This window comes from Sipha flava, unplaced genomic scaffold, assembly GCF_003268045.1.
Source record: "Sipha flava isolate LNK unplaced genomic scaffold, YSA_version1 83_pilon_pilon, whole genome shotgun sequence".
Taxonomy (NCBI): domain Eukaryota; kingdom Metazoa; phylum Arthropoda; class Insecta; order Hemiptera; family Aphididae; genus Sipha; species Sipha flava.
In genome coordinates this window covers 199,304-220,267 of record NW_020273625.1, presented here as the reverse complement: position 1 = coordinate 220,267, position 20,964 = coordinate 199,304, and the positions used below count along the sequence as shown (strand labels likewise).

Sequence of the window (20,964 nt, the reverse complement as noted above, 5' to 3'; positions counted from 1 at the left end):
AAAATTTGCACTTAGTAAACAGCATAATATGCACTAATTTTGGAACTGTGTTCCATTATTGACATTTTTTATCACTACTAGTGATTGATTCTTATAAACATTGAATTTTAAGTGAATACTATTTTATTATAATATTTATGATATATTTTAATTTTTAATTAAATTATAAATAAAGTTGTTATCTTATAATTTAAACATTTAAAATAAACATTCTATTATATTGTTTCTAGATGTATAATAAAATTTTAAAACATAAATTAATGTGTAGTGATAAGTATTATATTGTGTATTAATTAAACAATATATTTATAATAGTGATGGGTCGAACCCTGATTTTTGAAATCGAACCGAACTTTAAATTATTTTTCTGAACTCAAACTGAACCGAACCTTTATATTTTCTATCGAACCGAACCTATTATGATTTTAAGTCAAACTTGAATTTGAACTCAATACTTTTTATCATGTACATTGTACCTACCTACAAATTAAATCAACCATAATTATTAATTACTATTGTATTTTAAGTTTTCGTATTACCTATTCTATATTTTAACTTTTAAGTGTTTTTAAGTAATTGTATTATTTATAATACAATTAAATTTTAGATAATTTCTTATTATTGTTATTATTTTTCAAAACCAGTATTATGCTCTCTCGTGTTGTCTTGTAGCTTATAAAATATTCATTGAGTATTAAGTATTGAGTGTAATATGACAGTTCAATCAGTACATTTTAATAATATATAAAAAAAATCGTAATAATAACTATAATTCACAAATATAGAACGATTAGTAGAATTTATAATGTAAGAAGTAAGTTGTAAACATGTTTTTATTAACAGCACAGTCGTGGTATCGGAATATTACCATGGATTTACCCAAAATAGATTTTAACTTCTATAATAAATATGATAAAAACAAAATTAGCTAATTTATGAATGTAGATACACTGCCTCAATTGGCAATAAACAACTTATTAATGTTTTGGTCGGCGGAGAGTGGATGTGTAACATGCGATTGGAAAAATAACATTATTATTATAAATAATGCATAATGTGCCAGAATATCACTTTCTATCGCCAATAGTCCTTCTATAAGTTCCTATCCGTTCCGGATGTTGGATATCATATTGGCTATGCTATTCCTGTCAAATGATGCCTAAAATAAATCAATTGATGTTAAATTGACAATAGTCTAATTATTTATAAATAATCATTATCAATTTTTATTTTTCAAAAATAACTTTTGAAGAATCTTACAAATATTTGGTTTTCGAACTATCGTGGCCAATAAGTCTGGTTCGACAAATATTTTCAAGTCCGATTTTCAAACAGTAAAAGATGTTTGATAGTTTGGTTCGATTTTTTATTCATACCGAGTTCGAATTTCGAACCGAACCGAACATCAAAGGTTCAATTCGAGATTCGAACAGTTCGACCCATCACTAATTTACAATAAAAATAATCTTGATATTTTAGAATTGAATGTGGCGATTGAAGAATATAATGTGGTGAAATCTAAAGTAGATGCTATAAAGAAAAAAATTGAATTAATAACTGAAGGTGAACCTAAAGAAGCTAAACTTTTGCTTGATGAAGCAACCGATAAATTAGATAAGACTCGTTGTGCAATTAATCAAATCAACGTTAATATACAAGCTGCGCATAGGTGAATAATTTTATTTTATTTTAATAATATTTTTGTAAAGTTATTAAAATATTTGAAATGTGTAATAATTATATTTTACTGTATAGAATAAAGTAGAATATGTAAGTAAAATATGTGGATAGAAGTATTATTTTTAAGTTTTAATTATCATGATCTTTTTAAAAAACAATTCTTAGCTGATTAATTTATAATCAACCCTTCGCTGTTTTTAACTCAGTTTTTATTTTTGATCCATATATGGTATACAACTCTCAAAACATTACATAAAATACAATTTTAATAAATTATTGTTGTTTAGTTATTTTTTTGTATTTAATAACCATAAATGTATTAATTTGCAATACACAACTTATAAAATGTTAATAATTATAAAAAAATTATAATAATAAGTAGTTTTTTTTTTTAACAAATCTTATTTACATCTATATTTGTTAAATATTCGTTGGTAATAAATATTCAACAATTTTATCTATTGTAAGTTTAATACTAAATAAGAAGCTCAAAAGGAAGTGATATAAATTATGTAAATATTAAATAATACAAATTTATAAACATTGAATAAATAATAAAATTAAACATCACCAGTGAAAATATTTTCATTTAATTTAACATTATTTTAATAATTAATTTAATTAATAATGAAATAATTAGCAATAGGATTTCAATAGTTGGTAATTTTTAGCTAGTTATGTGTAAACCATTTGATATTTCTTAGTTGGCATTTATTCAATTATTTGAAAATTTAATTTAAATTTTAAATTTTTAGTAGGTTGTTTGGGTTATTTAGGAAATAAATTATACCAGTCCTAAAGTTCCATGTTCTGTTAATTAAAATTTATTATTTTACTTTGTTTTTTGTATTTTGTATTTTATTATTGTATTTTATTACAGACAAGTAAAAATTTCAAAAAATCAAATTGAAACTTTAAAAGACCGTATTAATAAAGCTAAAAATCAAGAACAAACTTTGAAAAATCAATTAATAGAATTAAATGAAAAATTAGCACAATCTAATGAACTAGATGAAGAAATGGAGGTTAGTAAAATGTTGGAATTAACATTTCTTGTATAGTATAATATAAATTTTTTTAAAATATTGTTAAACTATAATTAATCTTTTTTAATTTGTGTAATTTTGTGACATATTGCAAATATTTCACTGCACCTATTGATAACAGTTTAACTGAATGTAAATTATGATAAAGTAAAAATAAAAGATATCAGTAAGGGTGGTTAATCATTTAATAATTTTATTTTGAATTATAGATAATGGCTAAGAAACTCGTGTTTTAAATCTACTAAAAATTGCATTTTTGAACTTCAGGGATTGACTTTTCCGCAATTTTGGTGAACTCAGTAAAAATATTCTAATGCATGAGCTTCTAGGCTCTAGTTATTATTAATTTATAATAGGACTAAAAATAGTCAAAATAATCAATTCATTTTTAAACTATTTAATTTATTGAGGTTTGAATTTAGACTATTATTTTGTCGTAATTTTGTTAGACATACATGTATATCAAGAATCTAGGACATTTGACACCTGTAACATGATACCCAATAATAGGAAAATTGACACCGAATATAAATGCATATAATATGATACAGTATAATAATTAACAATCAATGTATAAGCTTATTGTATTAAAATTTAATGTATGATTGCATATAATATATGCATACATTATGAGAATGTTGATATTTTAAAATTTTGGTTTTGGATGAATTTATCATTATACTACCTTTATAATGATCTAGTTCATCATCCATTTCTTTTTGAAAAACATAAATATAATTATTAATAATTAATTTTGTATTATTTCAATTTCATCTATTGAACATTTTGAGTTCATATTAAATGAATAACTTTTAAATTAAACTGTTAAAATGGTTGGATAACAAACACTACAGAGTAGGGTTGTTCGATTGTTATAAAATATAATCGATTGCCTAAAGTATTAAATAATCGAAAATTTCGATTAATTGAAGATTTTCATTAAGGAGTGCTCGATTGTTGAAATAGTCAAAAACCTATCGATTAATCTATTAAAACAATCGATTAATCAATTAAAATCAAATATCGATAAAAGTTTAACGGTTTACCTAGTTTAAGTATAGCTCTATTATATTTCCTGCCGGGTGCCCAGGTTTAAGGTTATTGGTTAACTCATTAAAGAAAAATGCAAAAGTTTATCGTTAGATTAAAATTTAATATACTGTTGAAATGTTAAGAATTAAGAAGTATAAAGGATATTCTGTTTGGTGATTAGAATGATGATGGATAATTTATCACTGCGTATGCTATACGAGGGCAGTGCAAACGGGTCACTTGCCCAGACCCCAGGGCCTCATATATATTTAGTAACAAATAAATTGATACCTATGGGCAGAGGCAGGCCCATAGGAATTTAAATGGGGTGCTAAGAATATGACATAACTAAGGATCTGTAGTGACATACATTTTAAGATCTAAAGTAGTGCCAAAAACTGAAATTGTAATCTTGTGTAGATAGGTTAACAATTTTGATGAAAGGGCTCTAATTTGTAGTTATAACTTATGCTACTATTATAGGAAATGTATTTAAAATTTTAAAGACTAAAACTAGTAAAACTTACGACACTTGTATTAAAATTAAAATATATCCTTATCTATCTATTTAGCAAATATCATAATAGTTAGTTATAGACTTATAGTAAGTTATTATATAATAACTGCTAATAAATTCCAGACTGTCTTAATTAATATTCTTGCTTTAATTAATATAAATGTCCCTAAATGAAACGTTAAGATCCATGTCTACATTTATTTATATCCTTACCTACAAGCGTAACAATTGTCTCTTTGCACCTGTCAACTAAATGTTAACTTAAGCAGTTTAGCCTTTAGATAATAAACATAATAATTTTGATTTTTTTTTTTTTTTTGCATTTCGATGTTTCGATTAATTGAAACAATCAAGCAGCCCCACTACAGAGTACAGACACTAAATAGTAACTAATAACTATAGGCTCTAGGTAGTAGGCACCTACTCGTGGTTATCGTAATTGTAATCACTCAGTGTCAAATGTCCATGTTCTAAAAATATTGGGTGCAAAAAGTCTGATATAGACAAAACCACCGGTGTCAAATGTCCGAATACCGTACATTAACTATTGGTATTAAATATAATTATAATAGTATTAAATTATTGAAATAACTTTATTTATAGTCCGTTTTTTTTTTCTTTTTTATAGGAAGATTTAAAGAAACAAAGAATACATATTGAGAAATTACAAAAAGAAATTGATGATGGCAATGAAAAAAGTACTGATTTACGTATGTCTAAAGTTAACATATCAAAATCATTGGATGATACCAAAGTCGAAATTGAACGTCTTGTCCAAGAACTTGGCTCTAAAAAAAAAGCGGTAAAAATAATTTTTAATTTTGTTTCAAATTAGAATTTTTATTTGAGAATTTTATTAGAAAATTTGATTTTATAACCCAATCCTTGTGATATGAATTTTTAATATAATAAATGTAATTATTTATTTTTTTAGCTATCCAATTTGAAACTACATACAATTCCTAAAATTGATAATAACCATCGTGATCCAGTTACAGAATCTTATCAGAATCGTGAATTGAAAGATAAAAGTATAAAATTAAATACTTTAGATGTATCAGTTGACGAAGAAAATTCTAAAAATAATGACAAATCCCAGAAAACGGATGATACAGAAAAAATTCATGATGATATTAATCAAAATGATGATGATAATGATATAGATAATAAAGAATTACCTCAATATACTGATGAACAAATGGAAAGTATTGATGAAACTGCTTTAAAAAATGCCAAGTTATCTGATACTGAAAAAAATATAGAAAAACCTAATTTTAATGTTCTTGATGAATATGATAAAAGGGTATGTAATATATTCATATAAATTAATTACAATTAAATATATTATTTTATTTATGTTTTTATTTTTACTTAAAAGAATAAGCAGTACCATGAAAAAGCAAATGAAGTAACTGAAGTGTTGAAATTATATAATGATCATGTTGATATGACAAATAAAGTAAAACAACGAAGACGGGATGAGTTTATGGCATCATTCAAAAAAATAACAATCAAATTAAAAGAAATGTATCAAATGATAACGCTTGGTGGGGATGCTGAACTTGAACTAGTCGATTCATTAGATCCATTTAGTGAAGGAGTTAATTTTAGGTTTGTTTGTTATAATTGTTACAAATATTGATTGTTTAATAATGAAAACATATTAATACAAATTTGCTATTAATATTGTTTAGTGTAAGACCTCCAAAGAAAACCTGGAAAGTAATTACTAATCTATCTGGTGGTGAAAAAACACTGTCATCTTTGGCCTTAGTGTTTGCTCTTCACTATTACAAACCATCCCCATTGTATGTTATGGATGAAATTGATGCTGCGTTAGATTTCAAAAATGTATCCATCATTGCTTATTATATAAAGGTAATTAAATATTTCATAATTATTTTCATTTGTTTCTAGTATATTGGGTAATTGTATTTAATCAATTTTCCCTAGCTGTAATATGAGTTTGTTTATTTATAAGTAAGGGCGATTAAGTTTGCAAACTAAAATATAAATTTTATATTGTGATCTCAGGTATCTTAGTATACAACATAAAAGTACTTGCTTGCTTTCAATCAAATATTTTGTTACTATATTAAACATAATTTCATATTTTATAGAATTCATTATTTAATGTAATTTTAATTTAGAAATCAGATAATTTCTAAAATTATGAAATTTTGTTAACATTTTACTTTAAACACTGTTCACTATTATCAATCAATTTGTTTTAATTAATATTAAATGTATTAACCATTTCAAGTTTTTAATGTTTTTATGTTATCAAATTTATAACCAATTTAATTTATTGTTTATTATTTTCCTAATTTATTTTTAAAAATTTAACTGTTTAATTATAAATTGTATATTTACATTATTACTAATAGTGATTTTATAGTTTGTTTTGGTAATATTGTATTGGGTTTGAATATCTATCTATTTATTTTTATTTAAACAGTTTTATAGTCTTGACTTATTTTTTCCTAATTCCTGATTGTCATCTTAAATATATTTTCTTGCTCATCCCTACTTATATTCCATTTAAATTTTAATAGAATAACCATTTATGAGTATTACCAAAACATATAAAAAATGTAATTATCTTGAACATTAAACAAATAATAAAAATAAAAAATAATCCATTAACTGATATAACTATAATAATACCTTATGATAATGATGGATTAACAGGTTATCTTCAGCTGAATGGATTGTTAAATTGCCATATTAACAGTTGGCTTACATATATATTTTTTCCCATTGCTTGCTTTATTTTATCTGAATTTTAAACTAGAAATTAAAAAAAGTTCAATATTTTAAAATTAAATTTTTGTTTTAGGAACGTACAAAGAATTCCCAATTTATAATTATTTCATTGCGATCAAATATGTTTGAAAAAGCTAATGTTTTAGTTGGTATCTACAAAACTAATGACTGTACTGCAACAACATCAATTACAACTAGTGAGTATTCAAATCGAGAAAAGGCTTACTCAAAATAATCATGCTAAAAAAATTAATTCTTAAAATTTAAATAATTCTACTTTTTTACTTTTATTTACTTAAGTATGCATTTATTATTAATTGATCATATTTTATTCATTGTGAAGGTTTTATTGTAAAATAAGTATTTTAATTTAGTTTTAAAACTAAATTAACTTAAAAATAAGTAAAATTATATATGTACATTATAAGATTGGAAATTCCAAAAAGTAGTACTTCAATGAGTTCAATTTTAATTTTAATGGTATTCATGTTAAAAATGAAAAAAAAAATTATAAATATTCAATAATTCATATGTATGAGAAAAATATTGTCGATCCAAACTTAATCAAATTTTTTTATCAATGTATTATAAAAATATATTTTTTTTGTTGAAAAAATCAACAAAACAAATAATGTGGACAACATTTCAACAACATATACTTTCACTATCATACAACTGTATCCATTTAATAATAATGAAAATAAAAGATAGAGCTTATAATGAAAAATAATCAATTTAATTTTAACAATAATTTCAATTGCAAGTTTAAAGGTGATATATATATACAATACAATTATCTTTGTATATATGTATAAATAGTACAACATTTTAAAATAAAAACTGTTTCCATTATGAAATAATGAAATTTTAGGTACATTAAAAAAATAGAGTGATTACACTAACAACAACAATACACCAACGTTTTATCAAAATTTAAATTTTAGAATATGATTAAATATAATGCAGAGGTTATTGTAATGAGTTAAAAAAATACTAAAAATGTAAGTAAATAATATATTATAATATGATATGCAAGTAAATAAGTGGTTCACATCATATGATTATACTGGGCCCTTCAAAGAATTTCAGAAACTTAAGTTTCTTAAGGAACATTGTTGAAAATACCAATAAAAAAAAATCTTATAAAATACCTTAAAAATATATAAAATCCGTTAATTTGATAAGTATAAAACGTATTTTTGGTTCAATTGAACTTATGAGGAACTATAAAAATATTTAAATTATTGTCTACTTTATAGAAAGAAAAAAAAATACTAAACATATTCCACCATGAGACTAGAAAATCTCAAATGGTTATTTTTTTCCAAGAACATAAAAATAAAATATTTAACAAACACAACAATTACAAAAGTGCTTATACTAATTATAAAAATAGCCAATTTTGCTAAAATTTGAAACACTATCCTTTGGCATTGGCAGCAACAGGTCTGGATCTTTGGACAATTCTTTTGCGTAGGGATTCGGTGGGTGCATGCTGAGTTGGTCTTAATAGTTGTCTGAAGTCAAATCCTTCTGGTAGTCTATTAATGTCTGGAGGTGTTAATCTAAATGTAATAAATAAATAAACTAATTTAGGAATATATATTTATATAAATATTGTTTAAATTTTCTTAATCCAGATGTATGTTTACTTATCACCATAAACAACAGACTACAAGCTCACCTTAATGGGGATATCCATTGTGGTTTATTCTCTGGTTGGATATTATTTGTTTTCGTAGTTATCGTATTTAACCTACAAGATAATATAATTCAAGCACAAACAATTTAGGTTTTGTATTTACACCATTTTTTACCTATTATTATTATCTGAATCATATTTACAATAATTTTCTGTCGCAAGTTTTTTAATGGCATTGTGTACCAATCCTTTCTATAAAATATAAAAAAATAAATTAATTTACAATGTACTATATTATTTTTGTTAGGTAGACAAACCATAGTATTAAAAATGTCTATAAATCTAGAATTTGTTTAATGGTCAGGTAGTAAAATTTTTAATACGTACTATTGTTACATAACTATAGAACTGGTATTAAAATCATAGATATTGAAAAATTACAAATGTATAAATGTAATATAATGTGTGCAATTACAAAATAATTTCCTTTAGTTGTTTTTTTATTTAGTATTTAGTTGGATAAAATAAAACATCCTTTCTAAAACATATTTTTAGTGATTCATGTTTTTATTACAACCATTATCGGTTCATCTCAAAGATGGACTCATTTGCAATAGAATAAAAAGGATCCTTTACTTTTCATACTTCTAAATAATATATATACTATATATTTTACTAACTAAAAGATACCTATATTAAAATTCTAATTACATTTTATTCTTATATATATCCGTAAGCATCTACTATCTATCTATATTTTATTGAAATTTGATATTTTTATTTAAAATGATAAAATCACTAATAAGCAGTGCTGGATTTAGGAAATTTGATAACCGGGGCTAATAAACATGTAGCGCCCTTACATATGATGAAGTACGAGATATGTTCATGATTACTTTTATTTTTTATTAAATTAAGAGCGCCCTTATACCAACAGTGCCTGTAGCAAGCATATCACTCCTTCTCTTAGCTCCGACACTTATAAGTCAGTACTATCAAATATCATTTGTTTTTTTTGAAACCTTGAGTGTCATGGTTGACACTTAGTCGACAAACGTTATGCAGATCTTTTTGGGTGTATTACATATTTTTTCACTGTTGCGCCCTCTTAATTTAAAATTGTTGAATACCAAATGGTTTGGTAATTGGTAGTTTTTTATTTATTTTAAAGAAGCTAAAAATATTTAATTTTATAAGTCACCTAAAATTATCAAATGAGTGGTTTTATTTTATTTATAAAAAAAAAAAAATGTATAAGTTGATTTAAAATTGCACATTACTTAATTAAAATTAATACTGTAAGTTCTAACATTCTAACTATACACATAATTAATAATTAAATTTTTTACGTTCCCTACCTATATGATAGAAAACATGTCAAAAACAATAAGTTACTTTGTCACTAATTAGATAATAAAACAAAAATTAAAAAATTTAAATATCTTGCCTCCCATTAACAAATTCCTGCGGACGACCTTGTAAGCTGTCATTTGTTTTCATACAAGGAGTAGGTAATACTGATCGTAAAGAGGGCTCATATAGTCCAACATCTAAAGCATAGGTGCAGCAAGGGAGGGGGCTTAGCCCCCTTCCCTGGAACAAGATTTAGCCCCCAAAAATATTCCATGTTATACATAGTATACTGCATACAACATACTTAACTCACAATAGTATTGCATATAAAAAAAAAAGACATGTTACAGTAAATCCAACTTTGCTCAAAATCTAAAATATATTAATATGGTGTATAAGAGTAGGGGTAATTTACAGTTTTTTTTTAAGTTTTGGTAGGAGGGCTGTAGTCCACGCATCACTGATCTTAAAGCAAATTATCTAAATAAAAAAATGTAATAACTAATATGTATCTTAGTATTTAAAAACACTAAAATAACTTCAGATTTCTGAATTGGGTACCTACCCTACCAACTATTGATATTACATGGTATTCTTAAAAAAAAAAAAAATTATATATTTTATATAACTACTAAGGGCATAAGATTTTCTAGTTGTACGCATATTAAACAACATGCATCAACAACAATAATGGAGTAATCAAATTGTTACAAAGGCATACCTGACCAGTTGTTTTAATGTCTTTCAAACAAACAGTAATGTTTGTTTTCCTAATGACCTTGTAGAATTCTTTGTTGCGATTGTGAACCTTTTTTTATATTATTCACGAAATGTATACAAAAACAATGAATAGTATAATAAAACTGTAACCATCACAATGTTTATCGAAAATTACTTACATTCTTTGCAAAGTCAATCAAATGCTTCTCTCTTTCTACTTTTTGCTGCATTTTACATGGCAATACCTTAACACCGTTTTGCTAAAAGAAAAAGAGATATTTTTATCGTAAATGAATCCAAAATTTGCAATATTTTCATTATATACTTGGATATAAGTCTTCTTGTTTTCTGCTACAACAACAGGACTAATTTTGTTTTGACTTTTAACGGGAATAATATTTTCTTTAGGTTGTTGCCTATATATTGGTGCCACTTCTCCAACAGGTATTTCTCCTTTTGACTTTTTTTTCTTTTGTCTAGCAAGCCATCCTCTTGCATGTTTCTGCAATGTTAACGCTCCCCATGACAATTGTTTAGCCAACATAGCTTCTCGATAATGCTTTAATGCCAGCCAACGTCGAACGCAACTTTGTACGATTATTATTTGACGTAGCTAAAAATAAAGAATTCATTTATAAAATAAAAAACAAATACATGAAAATGTAAAAAATGTACAGTTTTATGTCCTTACTTGTTTTTCATGTAATTTAGTCAAGTGTTCTATATGATAGTATTTCAAGAACACTTTGGTCTTTCCGATAGCCCAACCATCCAGTTTTAATTTGACTAACAAATGTCTACAATTATCCCTGGTTGGAGGAACTTTCTCATATAATCGGCATCCTAAAATTGCATACCTGAAATTGAATAAATATTATTTTGGTAATATTTCAACATAATCACTGTACAATTAATAATATACTAATACAATATCAAGTTAATAAGGAATCAAACATTGTATTAAACCATATACAATGTGATATAATTGTGTTAATAAAGAATATTATTTAAGTTATAATTAAAAGAAATATTGTACCGGCTTATAAAATCTTTGAACAACAGTCTATGTGAGTAACCATTTCGTCTAATTCTAATAGTTTCCATAACTCCACTGCAGCGTAATTGTGCAACAACTTTGAGCGGATCAAATTGTTTTGGTTGCCGTTGATCGTTGGGTTTGATGCAACGCACAAATCTAGGTAAACTTATACCTGAATTGTTACAGCCCATACGATTCAACAGCTCGGCTAATGAATGTCTAAAGTATGTTGCTGCAGTTTGCTGACCACGAGATTGTGAAGCCAGTCCAATTAAACCTGAAGATGAGTCCTAAATTCAAATATATTATTTTTAATACTATTTTAATAACCAACTAAAAAGTGAAAAACTTTTATAACATTATTATATTTACTTGAGAGTATAGATTGCCAGTTTTGGTCACCGGACTTTGAAATAATGCTCGGACGGTTTTGTTACTGGACTTCCTTAAAACCTGAATAGCTTCTATAGCTAACAGGTGTCTATTTTTCTCAAGCATTCCTGAAGCCTGGTAAGTGACATTGCCAGCAAAATGTTTTACTTCAAATTGTAAAGCATTAGATTTTGGCCGTACATAGTAATTACATTTAATGTTGCAATGAAATTTTTCTATAAATCAATAAGAATATTTTGATTGGGTCACAAACCAAATAAAATAAAACTTACCAACCAGGGACCGATCAGTAGCTCTGGGAAAACGACTTTCTTCATCGAGTAATGCCAGTAGACCCATTGGCCTACTCACAAGCATATCTAATACAGGTCTATTGTCACAAAAACCAACATGTTGTACAGGGACACCTTCCGATTCATATTCCTAATTACATATAATATGGTATTGTAAAAATTTCTAAAATAACATTTCAATTATTCTTAGAATTTACTTACAGCTTGTTCTAATGCAAAAACATGCTGGTTGAAAAAATATTGAAGTTGCTCATTTGCAATATTTATGCATAATTGTTCAAAGGAATTGTGTGTAAAATTTTCAAAACCAAAAATATCGAGTATTCCAATAACATTGTAATCACCACTGAAAAAAAGTATAATAATGTACTAAATTTAATGTCGTCAACAATAATGAGATAATTTATTACCGGGCATTGTAAAAAGACAATAGGCTGTTAATAGAATTAACCAACCAATCAAATAATCGGCTGTACAAAGCCCGGGCAATAGCATCTCTGGTGGCAACAGCTTCAGATACAGAATTATTTCTTTGAATAATTTCACCTCTTGTCACTACACTATTGACGCTTAGACATTCTAAAAGATCAGAACTTTCGATGTCTAATAAACACGAGGCTATAAAATAATACATCGGGTTGGAAACAATTATATTTTAAAAACAAGAACGTTAAATATTAATTACTTCGATAGATTGGAGTCAGATCGATGACTGTACTCTTATTATCTGTATTATTGTCAGTTATGATTTCTCCAAACTCTATATCACCCAGATGTAATATGGCTGCTAAAATGCAGTATATAGAATTAACTTCATCGTCTTTGAAACCGACTTGTTCAAAAGCATTTTTGAGTTGAGCAAACTTATCGATGTTGCTCTAAAAATAAATGTAAATATATTTTATAAATAATACACATTAACATGAAATGTTAAGCATAATAAAAAATAAGTATAAATAAATCCTTACTTGTTTTGTTTTGCTGTCCTGACGATCGGACGGAAGATAACTATGCATTTGCCGAAGTTCACGATCCAAATGAAACTCTTTAAGTCTTTTGTCGTGTTCCAGTCCATCGTAAATGTAGTAAAATGCATGGAAATTACTCTCTCCACTGGTTAACAAATCACAACGGGTTAAAAACAATATTTGTGTTGAAGTATGTTAGAAAAACAAAATGAAATATTTACTTGGCTTGCTGAATGACTCTTGACTGTTCAAGTAAGTAAACCGACACCCTGGCGCCTGTCAATTGTCCGCTTTTGGTCATACTCAATTCTAAAAATTTTCCAAATCTCGAAGAATTGTTATTGATGCCGGTTCTAGCGTTTCCGAATGCTTCCATGATCGGGTTCATCTGAAGTATTCGCTGTTCCAGATTTCTGTTCGGTGCCTGTAGGTTCATAAAATATTACGAACTCGACTCAATTTAAGGTATGTGAAAAATCGATTAGTAAAAATAATAGGCGCGTATGAACAGTACGCGCCTAGATTAAAAATTATCATATTTTTTGACTTGATGTTAAAGAGCTAATATAATATAATATCGGTGAACACGAACTGCAACTAACTAAATATAGATAGGTGACTTTTTTGCATTCGAATTACCTACAGGTATTCTAAAAACAAGACCTTTTAATTATGTATTAGTTTTCAAATCAAGAGTGTTTAACTAACATTTAAATTATGGAGGATTAAAATCTATGGGAAGTGTACATATAATTGTAGGTTTTGGGATTTTGAGAATAAATAAATATTTAAATCAGTACATTATAAGAAGATTATTATTATTACTATGCATGGGTGCCGTGAAGGGGTGTAAGGAGTGCACTGCACCTCCTGGTTATTTTGAAAAAAAAAAATTTTAAAATGTAGGATGGAAGCTACTGTTATCACTATTAGATTTTCTGATAGACCATATTACTTTGTAGTCGTCGAATAAAACTAAAATAACTTCTAATGTCATACAATTTGAAAACATATTCCCACGTACAGTGGCGCCGATCCTGCCTTTCAAGGGTAGCGGTCGCCACTCTTGTTTGAAGAGGTGGATGTTCTTGAATTATGGGATTTTTTTTATATGTTTATAATTAGTTCTGTGGCGTAAAATTATATGGTATTCTGTCTTACAGTAAGTTCATAGGTATATTATATATTATACTAAACTTTAGCATTAATAAAAAAATATACCGCCACTCTTCTTGAAATATAGTTCGGCATCATTGCCGACGGTATTTAAAACAAAGCATTTTTTAGGAATCAGCGTATATACTATGTACGATGCACCCCTGACAAAATTTCTTGAGGTGCCTTTGATACTATGTAAAATAAATTGATTCAAATTTCAATCGCAACACATAAAAATATGAAAATATGTGTATTAAAAATTTAAAAACCCTTCACCACGTCATTGCACGCAATATAATTATACTGTTTAACGGATATCGATTTACCTTGCCGAGGTAAACGAGTTGTTTCAGCAACAGGTTACCGGATTCAGTTTTGCCGGCACCACTTTCGCCACTAATCACTATGGATTGATTGGCTTTTTCGTGTAACATGAACTGATATGCAGAATCTGCAATCGCGAATATGTGTGGGGGACACGTGGCTCTCATTTGATTGCAGTATTTCTTTTGCTCCTGCAAAGGTGATGTTTTATTATTATTATTATTATTATTAATATTATTATCATCATTAGCGCTACAGAACACGCGATATTGTTATGATGATTATCATTATTATGATAACAACTCACCGCTGACGTGTACAAGGGAAGCGACGTGAACGGATTTATGGCCAAAAGAATATCCCCGATATACGTATAAATCAAGTTCATTTGATATCTTTTTTTCAGTTGGTTTACTATTCTCTCCTAAATGATATACATGATAAATAATAAATGATCACATAATTCGCAAAGCGAAAATAATAAAAAAAAAAACACAAATAAAATGAATAGCTTGTGTTCACTGTTTATATACCTCTGAAAGACTGTCGAGTGCTGCCAAGTCATCAACGTATATGGTAGTGGGTGGATTTTTCCGTTTACTTTTGAGTTTACCATGCTTGGTGGTTACGTCAGGATGTTTTTGCACTCTACCACTGACTTCTCTTTGGTAGCGTATTTCGGCTTTCAGTTCTTCGCGTACCTGAACAATTTTCCGATAAAATAATATTATTATACAAATAATGTAAAAAAATGTCGAATACCGCGTACAAAATAACACATGGGGAAAGTATAATTTATTATATTACTTTCTTATAATTGATGAATACTTCAAATCGACTGACCAAGTATTTGTTTGTCGGAAAGAAATATTTATAAAATATATGTGTAGAAACAGTAATGGTCCATTTATGAAAACGTTTTAACGCATAGACAATTGGCACAAACGAGGAATATTTATAGTTGTGTTTTTTTTTTATAAATATCTTCCGTCCCTTTCATTGACATAAAGTATTTTAAGTCTTAAAAAAATATTTTCTCTTAATATTTTTTTTTTTTTTAAATCGATAAAACTGTTAGTTTTACTCGCACAACATTCAGAGAATTTAATACCCGGGCTTATGATAAGTATTTAAATTATTTTATTTTAAGAAAATCTTAAAATTATTAAAACATGGACTTTCACCAAATCTAGTTTTAGATGACACACGTTAGCTGTAGGGGATTAGACAGGTGTTAGAAAGAAATCAGTATACTTTCAATATTCGCACGCATGTTAAAATGTGACCTGCACAGTATACCGAGTATAGATGAGATGAATAATATACGCACTCTGTGGATACACTTGGACCCGTGGACGATGAATGGGTCGTGTATTAGTATGGCAGTGGTCGGCCGCTGTTCGAAATCTTTTACAAGGCATCTTGCTACGAAATGCGTCAGTTTGGGTGCATCCGGTCGAGCCGACAACGGTAAGACAGGTGGCGGTTCCCGCGGTATTTGAAATAAAGCCCTCATTGGATGCAATCCACTAAGCGGAGGATCTCCGGTAGCTAATTCAATGGCCGTTATGCCTAATGACCATACATCACATCGACTGTCGTAAGACGAATCTCGCTGTTGTTCGCAAGCGATCACCTGGAGAAAATAACCACATATTATAATAGGTATTATTAAATTATTACACAATAATAAACAGTATGCATGGAATACATTTTTACATTCAATAAATAAGTTATATTCTTACCACCAGTGCTAACGATTTATTTTATAAATATACGAAATCGGTGTACAGAATTTTACTGGTTAAACCGATATTTCGAAGATAAGGTAAGATATAGAATACGCATCGTTTTTTAGTGTAACCAAATCATAACGCAGTTGAATTTATCTAAGTATTGTATGTTAGAAAAAAAATAAGAAATAAGTTCCACAATTTTAAACTAGAAGAAAAACAGCTATGGGGATAAATTTGACTAACTGTAAAAGAGGAAGATTCAAAATATATGCACCTCCTCATGACGACATTAATATAAAGCAAATTCGAGGAACTCGGAGGGAGTATTTAGTACAATATACAATAATATAAGTATAATATAATATAATATATAATATACAATAATACAAAAATGAAGAAAATGCAATTTTCAAAATGTTTCGTCAAGAAAGTGGTACATTAAATACGATTAACACCCCTCCTTACCACAGCCACCTTTATATATTAAAATAAATTAATACTTTATCCTTATTCGAGATATCTACAAAATATAAAAACCATATGTAAACCAAGCTAGGAATCAGTATTTTAAATATTATGCTGATCAAACACAGTAGACTTTCTTTTATATAATTATTCAGCTATACATTATACGTGTATAAATATAAAACAACTTGTTTTAAAATTAATATTATTAAATATTAATAATATATATTATGTTTATATTATTATACAAGCTTAATATTTTACGGAAGAATTTATATACTGTAGTATTAGATCTTTAATAATGTTTATTATGTATCTCTTGTGTTTTACAACATTTTTAAGTATTCTTATGCAAATAAAATGTAATTATTCATAGTATTATTTAATTAAAAACAAATTATGAACTGCAGTATTTTTAAGTGGTAAACACGTCAGTAGTAAATACTTAAAAGTGAAATTTGATTAAATATTTTTTGTCTGACACGATTCAAATCAAGTTTATATTAAAATATTTTTAATTATGTTTATCAGTATAGCAATATTTGACTTGTATAATAGAAAATGTTATAAATATAAATAATAATTAATACGTTATAGAATAAAATTAACTAAAAGAGTATTAATTATTTGGAATACTTTATAAAAAAATCAAATAATTTCTTTTTTACATTTATTTATTATAAATTACAAAATATGATTTTTGCATCAAAAAACAAATTATATTAAAGGTACACATATTATATTTTATTTTTAATTGTAATATACTATTATTAATATTATATATTATGTGATTCAAATTTCCTTGTCAACCATAGTGATTATAGTAAATAATAAAGTAAATTATAGTAAATAATAAAGACAATGTTAATGTTGTGACTTTAGACCGAAACGAAAAAGGGAAGGAAATCCTCTATATGGTGGTATCTATACAAAAGTAAAATAATACATAATTTATAATACAACAGCATAATCATTCCATAATTTTAAATTCCTAAATAATAGCTTAGTTACAAAAATAAAAATACTACAAAAAAATATATCACTAGAATAAAGTTGAAATTGCACCCTATCAAATTCGTTGATTTAGAAACGGATATACGAATAAAAAATACTTTCTATCCAAAAATATTTAGCTAAAGTAACGCATTGATTTAATTATTGATTTAATTTATAATGAATTTACAAGAAAGGAATCAGAATGGAATAGAATTGAACAACTATAATATAGTACATATGGTTAGGACTATTGAAATCCAACGCTATATAGAGATCAAATCAACGATATATATATATATATATATATATATGGTTTGATTATTAATATCGATTTTTATTTTTATAAGTATATGATACGTGGAAGAAAATTTTATTACCTTAAATTTATAATAATGGAAATCAATAATTCAAAACGCAGAGAAAAAGAGAAACATTGTTTCGATGGTGCAAATACACAGTTATAAATTACCAAATAAGATATAAGAATCACAACACCGCGACTCTACAGGTATGTATTCGAACGAAGAGATCTAAAGATTCATTAACATATTATGATTTAGTTACCTGAGAGCACAGGAAATTTATCATATTTCTCCTGAATGTGTGGAGTTATACAATTTTCTGACGGGTCGAGCTCCAAGGGGGCCAAAATGAATTTTTTAGGGAATATCAAAAATCAAACACAAGTAGTAGAAAGTGCAACTAGCGTGATAGTACTTTGAATTTTTATATCACTTGTAATTAATTACGCACTGTATAGTTAGAACATTACTAACATCATATAGCGTATGTATCAGAAAAGCCTGATCCAACAATATGGTGTAGAATGAAAAATCGTTTATACAATGAATAAATCTATTTTTATAAATTAAGGTATATGATAGACTTTAAGATATAATAATAGTTACCACCAAATATAAAATATTACATATACGTATATATAGACATAAATGGTAAAAATCAAAGTAATAATTTTCATACATAATATTTTGCGAACATACATTTTTTAACAATTGGGTCAACTGAAAAAAAAAATTATAATATTATAATATCGGATAATTAGGGATTATAAATGGTGGTTATGGTTATCTGCAAGGTATATTTTATAATCCATTTAAACGGTCGGCGATGTACATGGTATTTAATTTTAATTAAAAATAATAATAAAAAAAAAACATCATACACCAGCTGTATATTTTAAAACCGGTCGGGGCAACATTGCAAGTAGTGTTAGCTTACGAGTTTCTATAAATCACGAGGTATCGTCTTAATGATGACTAGATTTGACGATATTGGATCATCGACGCGACATCACAGTGCGTGATCAACATTTTTATAAGATTATTTCAGATATTTAGAGGATAAGAGAAACTTAAAAACGTATACGATTATATTATGGTTAATTATCAAATTATGTGAATATTTAATAATAAGTTGAATGAATTATACGCACTGCAGTAAAAGTTATGAAAGAAAAAAATTAATATTTATAAAATAAACAAACACTTGCAGTACATCTAACATTATTATGGTGCAATTAAAAATAAATAAATAAATAAATAATAGAATAAAAATTATAAAAATAAAAATAATTTTAAGCTATTTGTAAAACAAATACATGGTTCAAGACAAAATTTAAGAATGTCCAGGCCATAACTAAATGTTATGTAGAAAATATAAGCCCCAACCCAATGACTTTTTAAATATTTGGTGCCTAAATAAAATAAAGTTAACTTGAAAATAATTTTAGTAGAAACTTTTTTTAAAGTGATATTTTGATGTTAGAAAAAAATCATGGTTGAAGGGATAACAGCGGATAAAGAGAAAATATTAGAATCAAGTAATAGCTCGTTTTAAACGTCTATATACAGGAAATGCTAATGTTCAAAAATAATATATCCACACACATAAACTTTAACCAATTAATATTAAAGCAAGTATGACATAACCTTCAAGGGCTATTCATTAAAAATATTTCAGAGTGAACGTTTCGTGAATGAAATATAAATAATAAATAATATTTATAAACATAATCATAGTTGGTTAAGAATTTTAAATTAAGCTATAGTTTCATATCATTCTTCCTCGAATGTATAATAACAAAAATCATGGAGGATAAGGATAATAATCACTTTTTTATTTTTTTATATATATTTTACTTAACATATTTTTCCAAACAACCAAGGCCTAATATTTGATATTTGAACAATATGGATACAAAATTATAGGTACTTGAACAGTGTACTTATTGGTATTTTTAACAAAAATGCCATAAAAACAATTTGGTACAAAGTAAACCGTTAATCACTCGAAGTTTAGTAATGACCACAAACACATACTATTATAACGACTAACCACCAATTATTAATAATCATTTTTCTCCGATTTTCCAAATTTTACGGAGAACGAATCACGATACGTCCACGATGTAAACGGACGGTTGATCAAACATAGATTTGGTGTGTTGCATTGTTGTAGGCGCGTAGTTATTACGGACCAGCGTGAAAGTGATGATCAATTTTCACTCAATTATCTAATCAAATGGGTGCGGGCGAGTATAATATTTTAATACGACGTAATCATACACTACATACGTTATAAATTATAAATATTTTGTGAGGCACAGCACGGCGGTGCGTTGATCCATTAACGAAGAAAATAATGATAATACGTGATGGAAGCTAATGCTATTCGACGACCTGCGGTTTTCATATGCCTCCTGCATGAACAAACGTCCATATGTTCACACGCCTAACCGGTAAAGTATCAAATATCCTCGAAAAATGCCGTGCATGAACATGTAATATAATACGAGCAAGAAGCTTATTTTCGAAAA

The 20,964-nt window shown here is 26.8% G+C and overlaps 2 protein-coding genes across 6 annotated transcripts in view; one reads left to right on the top strand and one right to left on the bottom strand.

Moving 5' to 3' along the window:
- The window catches only part of LOC112693256 (structural maintenance of chromosomes protein 4), a 36,646-nt gene extending 29,292 nt beyond the window's left edge, over positions 1 to 7,354 (top strand). For all 3 annotated transcript variants that reach the window (XM_025568239.1, XM_025568242.1, XM_025568240.1), the window contains exons 16-22: positions 1,480 to 1,669; positions 2,561 to 2,705; positions 4,904 to 5,077; positions 5,210 to 5,578; positions 5,654 to 5,886; positions 5,970 to 6,153; positions 7,115 to 7,354. In XM_025568239.1, coding sequence (XP_025424024.1) covers positions 1,480 to 1,669; positions 2,561 to 2,705; positions 4,904 to 5,077; positions 5,210 to 5,578; positions 5,654 to 5,886; positions 5,970 to 6,153; positions 7,115 to 7,276 — 1,457 coding nt within the window. In that variant the 3' untranslated portion in view covers positions 7,277 to 7,354. The remainder of the gene's footprint in view (positions 1 to 1,479; positions 1,670 to 2,560; positions 2,706 to 4,903; positions 5,078 to 5,209; positions 5,579 to 5,653; positions 5,887 to 5,969; positions 6,154 to 7,114) is intronic.
- Positions 7,355 to 8,035: 681 nt separating this feature from the next.
- Positions 8,036 to 20,964, bottom strand: part of LOC112693249 (myosin-IIIb-like) — a 34,199-nt gene continuing 21,270 nt past the window's right edge. For 2 of the 3 annotated variants that reach the window (XM_025568230.1, XM_025568232.1), the window contains 18 exons: positions 16,262 to 16,567; positions 15,465 to 15,632; positions 15,239 to 15,355; positions 14,934 to 15,122; positions 13,671 to 13,873; positions 13,450 to 13,594; positions 13,167 to 13,359; positions 12,892 to 13,099; positions 12,683 to 12,827; positions 12,461 to 12,611; positions 12,168 to 12,403; positions 11,793 to 12,085; positions 11,448 to 11,613; positions 11,082 to 11,369; positions 10,936 to 11,016; positions 8,859 to 8,935; positions 8,726 to 8,797; positions 8,036 to 8,606 (listed from right to left, as the gene is read on the bottom strand). In XM_025568230.1, coding sequence (XP_025424015.1) covers positions 8,462 to 8,606; positions 8,726 to 8,797; positions 8,859 to 8,935; positions 10,936 to 11,016; positions 11,082 to 11,369; positions 11,448 to 11,613; positions 11,793 to 12,085; positions 12,168 to 12,403; positions 12,461 to 12,611; positions 12,683 to 12,827; positions 12,892 to 13,099; positions 13,167 to 13,359; positions 13,450 to 13,594; positions 13,671 to 13,873; positions 14,934 to 15,122; positions 15,239 to 15,355; positions 15,465 to 15,632; positions 16,262 to 16,567 — 3,183 coding nt within the window. In that variant the 3' untranslated portion in view covers positions 8,036 to 8,461. Of the gene's footprint in view, positions 8,607 to 8,725; positions 8,798 to 8,858; positions 8,936 to 10,431; positions 10,845 to 10,935; positions 11,017 to 11,081; positions 11,370 to 11,447; positions 11,614 to 11,792; positions 12,086 to 12,167; positions 12,404 to 12,460; positions 12,612 to 12,682; positions 12,828 to 12,891; positions 13,100 to 13,166; positions 13,360 to 13,449; positions 13,595 to 13,670; positions 13,874 to 14,933; positions 15,123 to 15,238; positions 15,356 to 15,464; positions 15,633 to 16,261; positions 16,568 to 20,964 lie in introns of those variants that run through there. The other variant, XM_025568231.1, reaches the window with a different exon arrangement.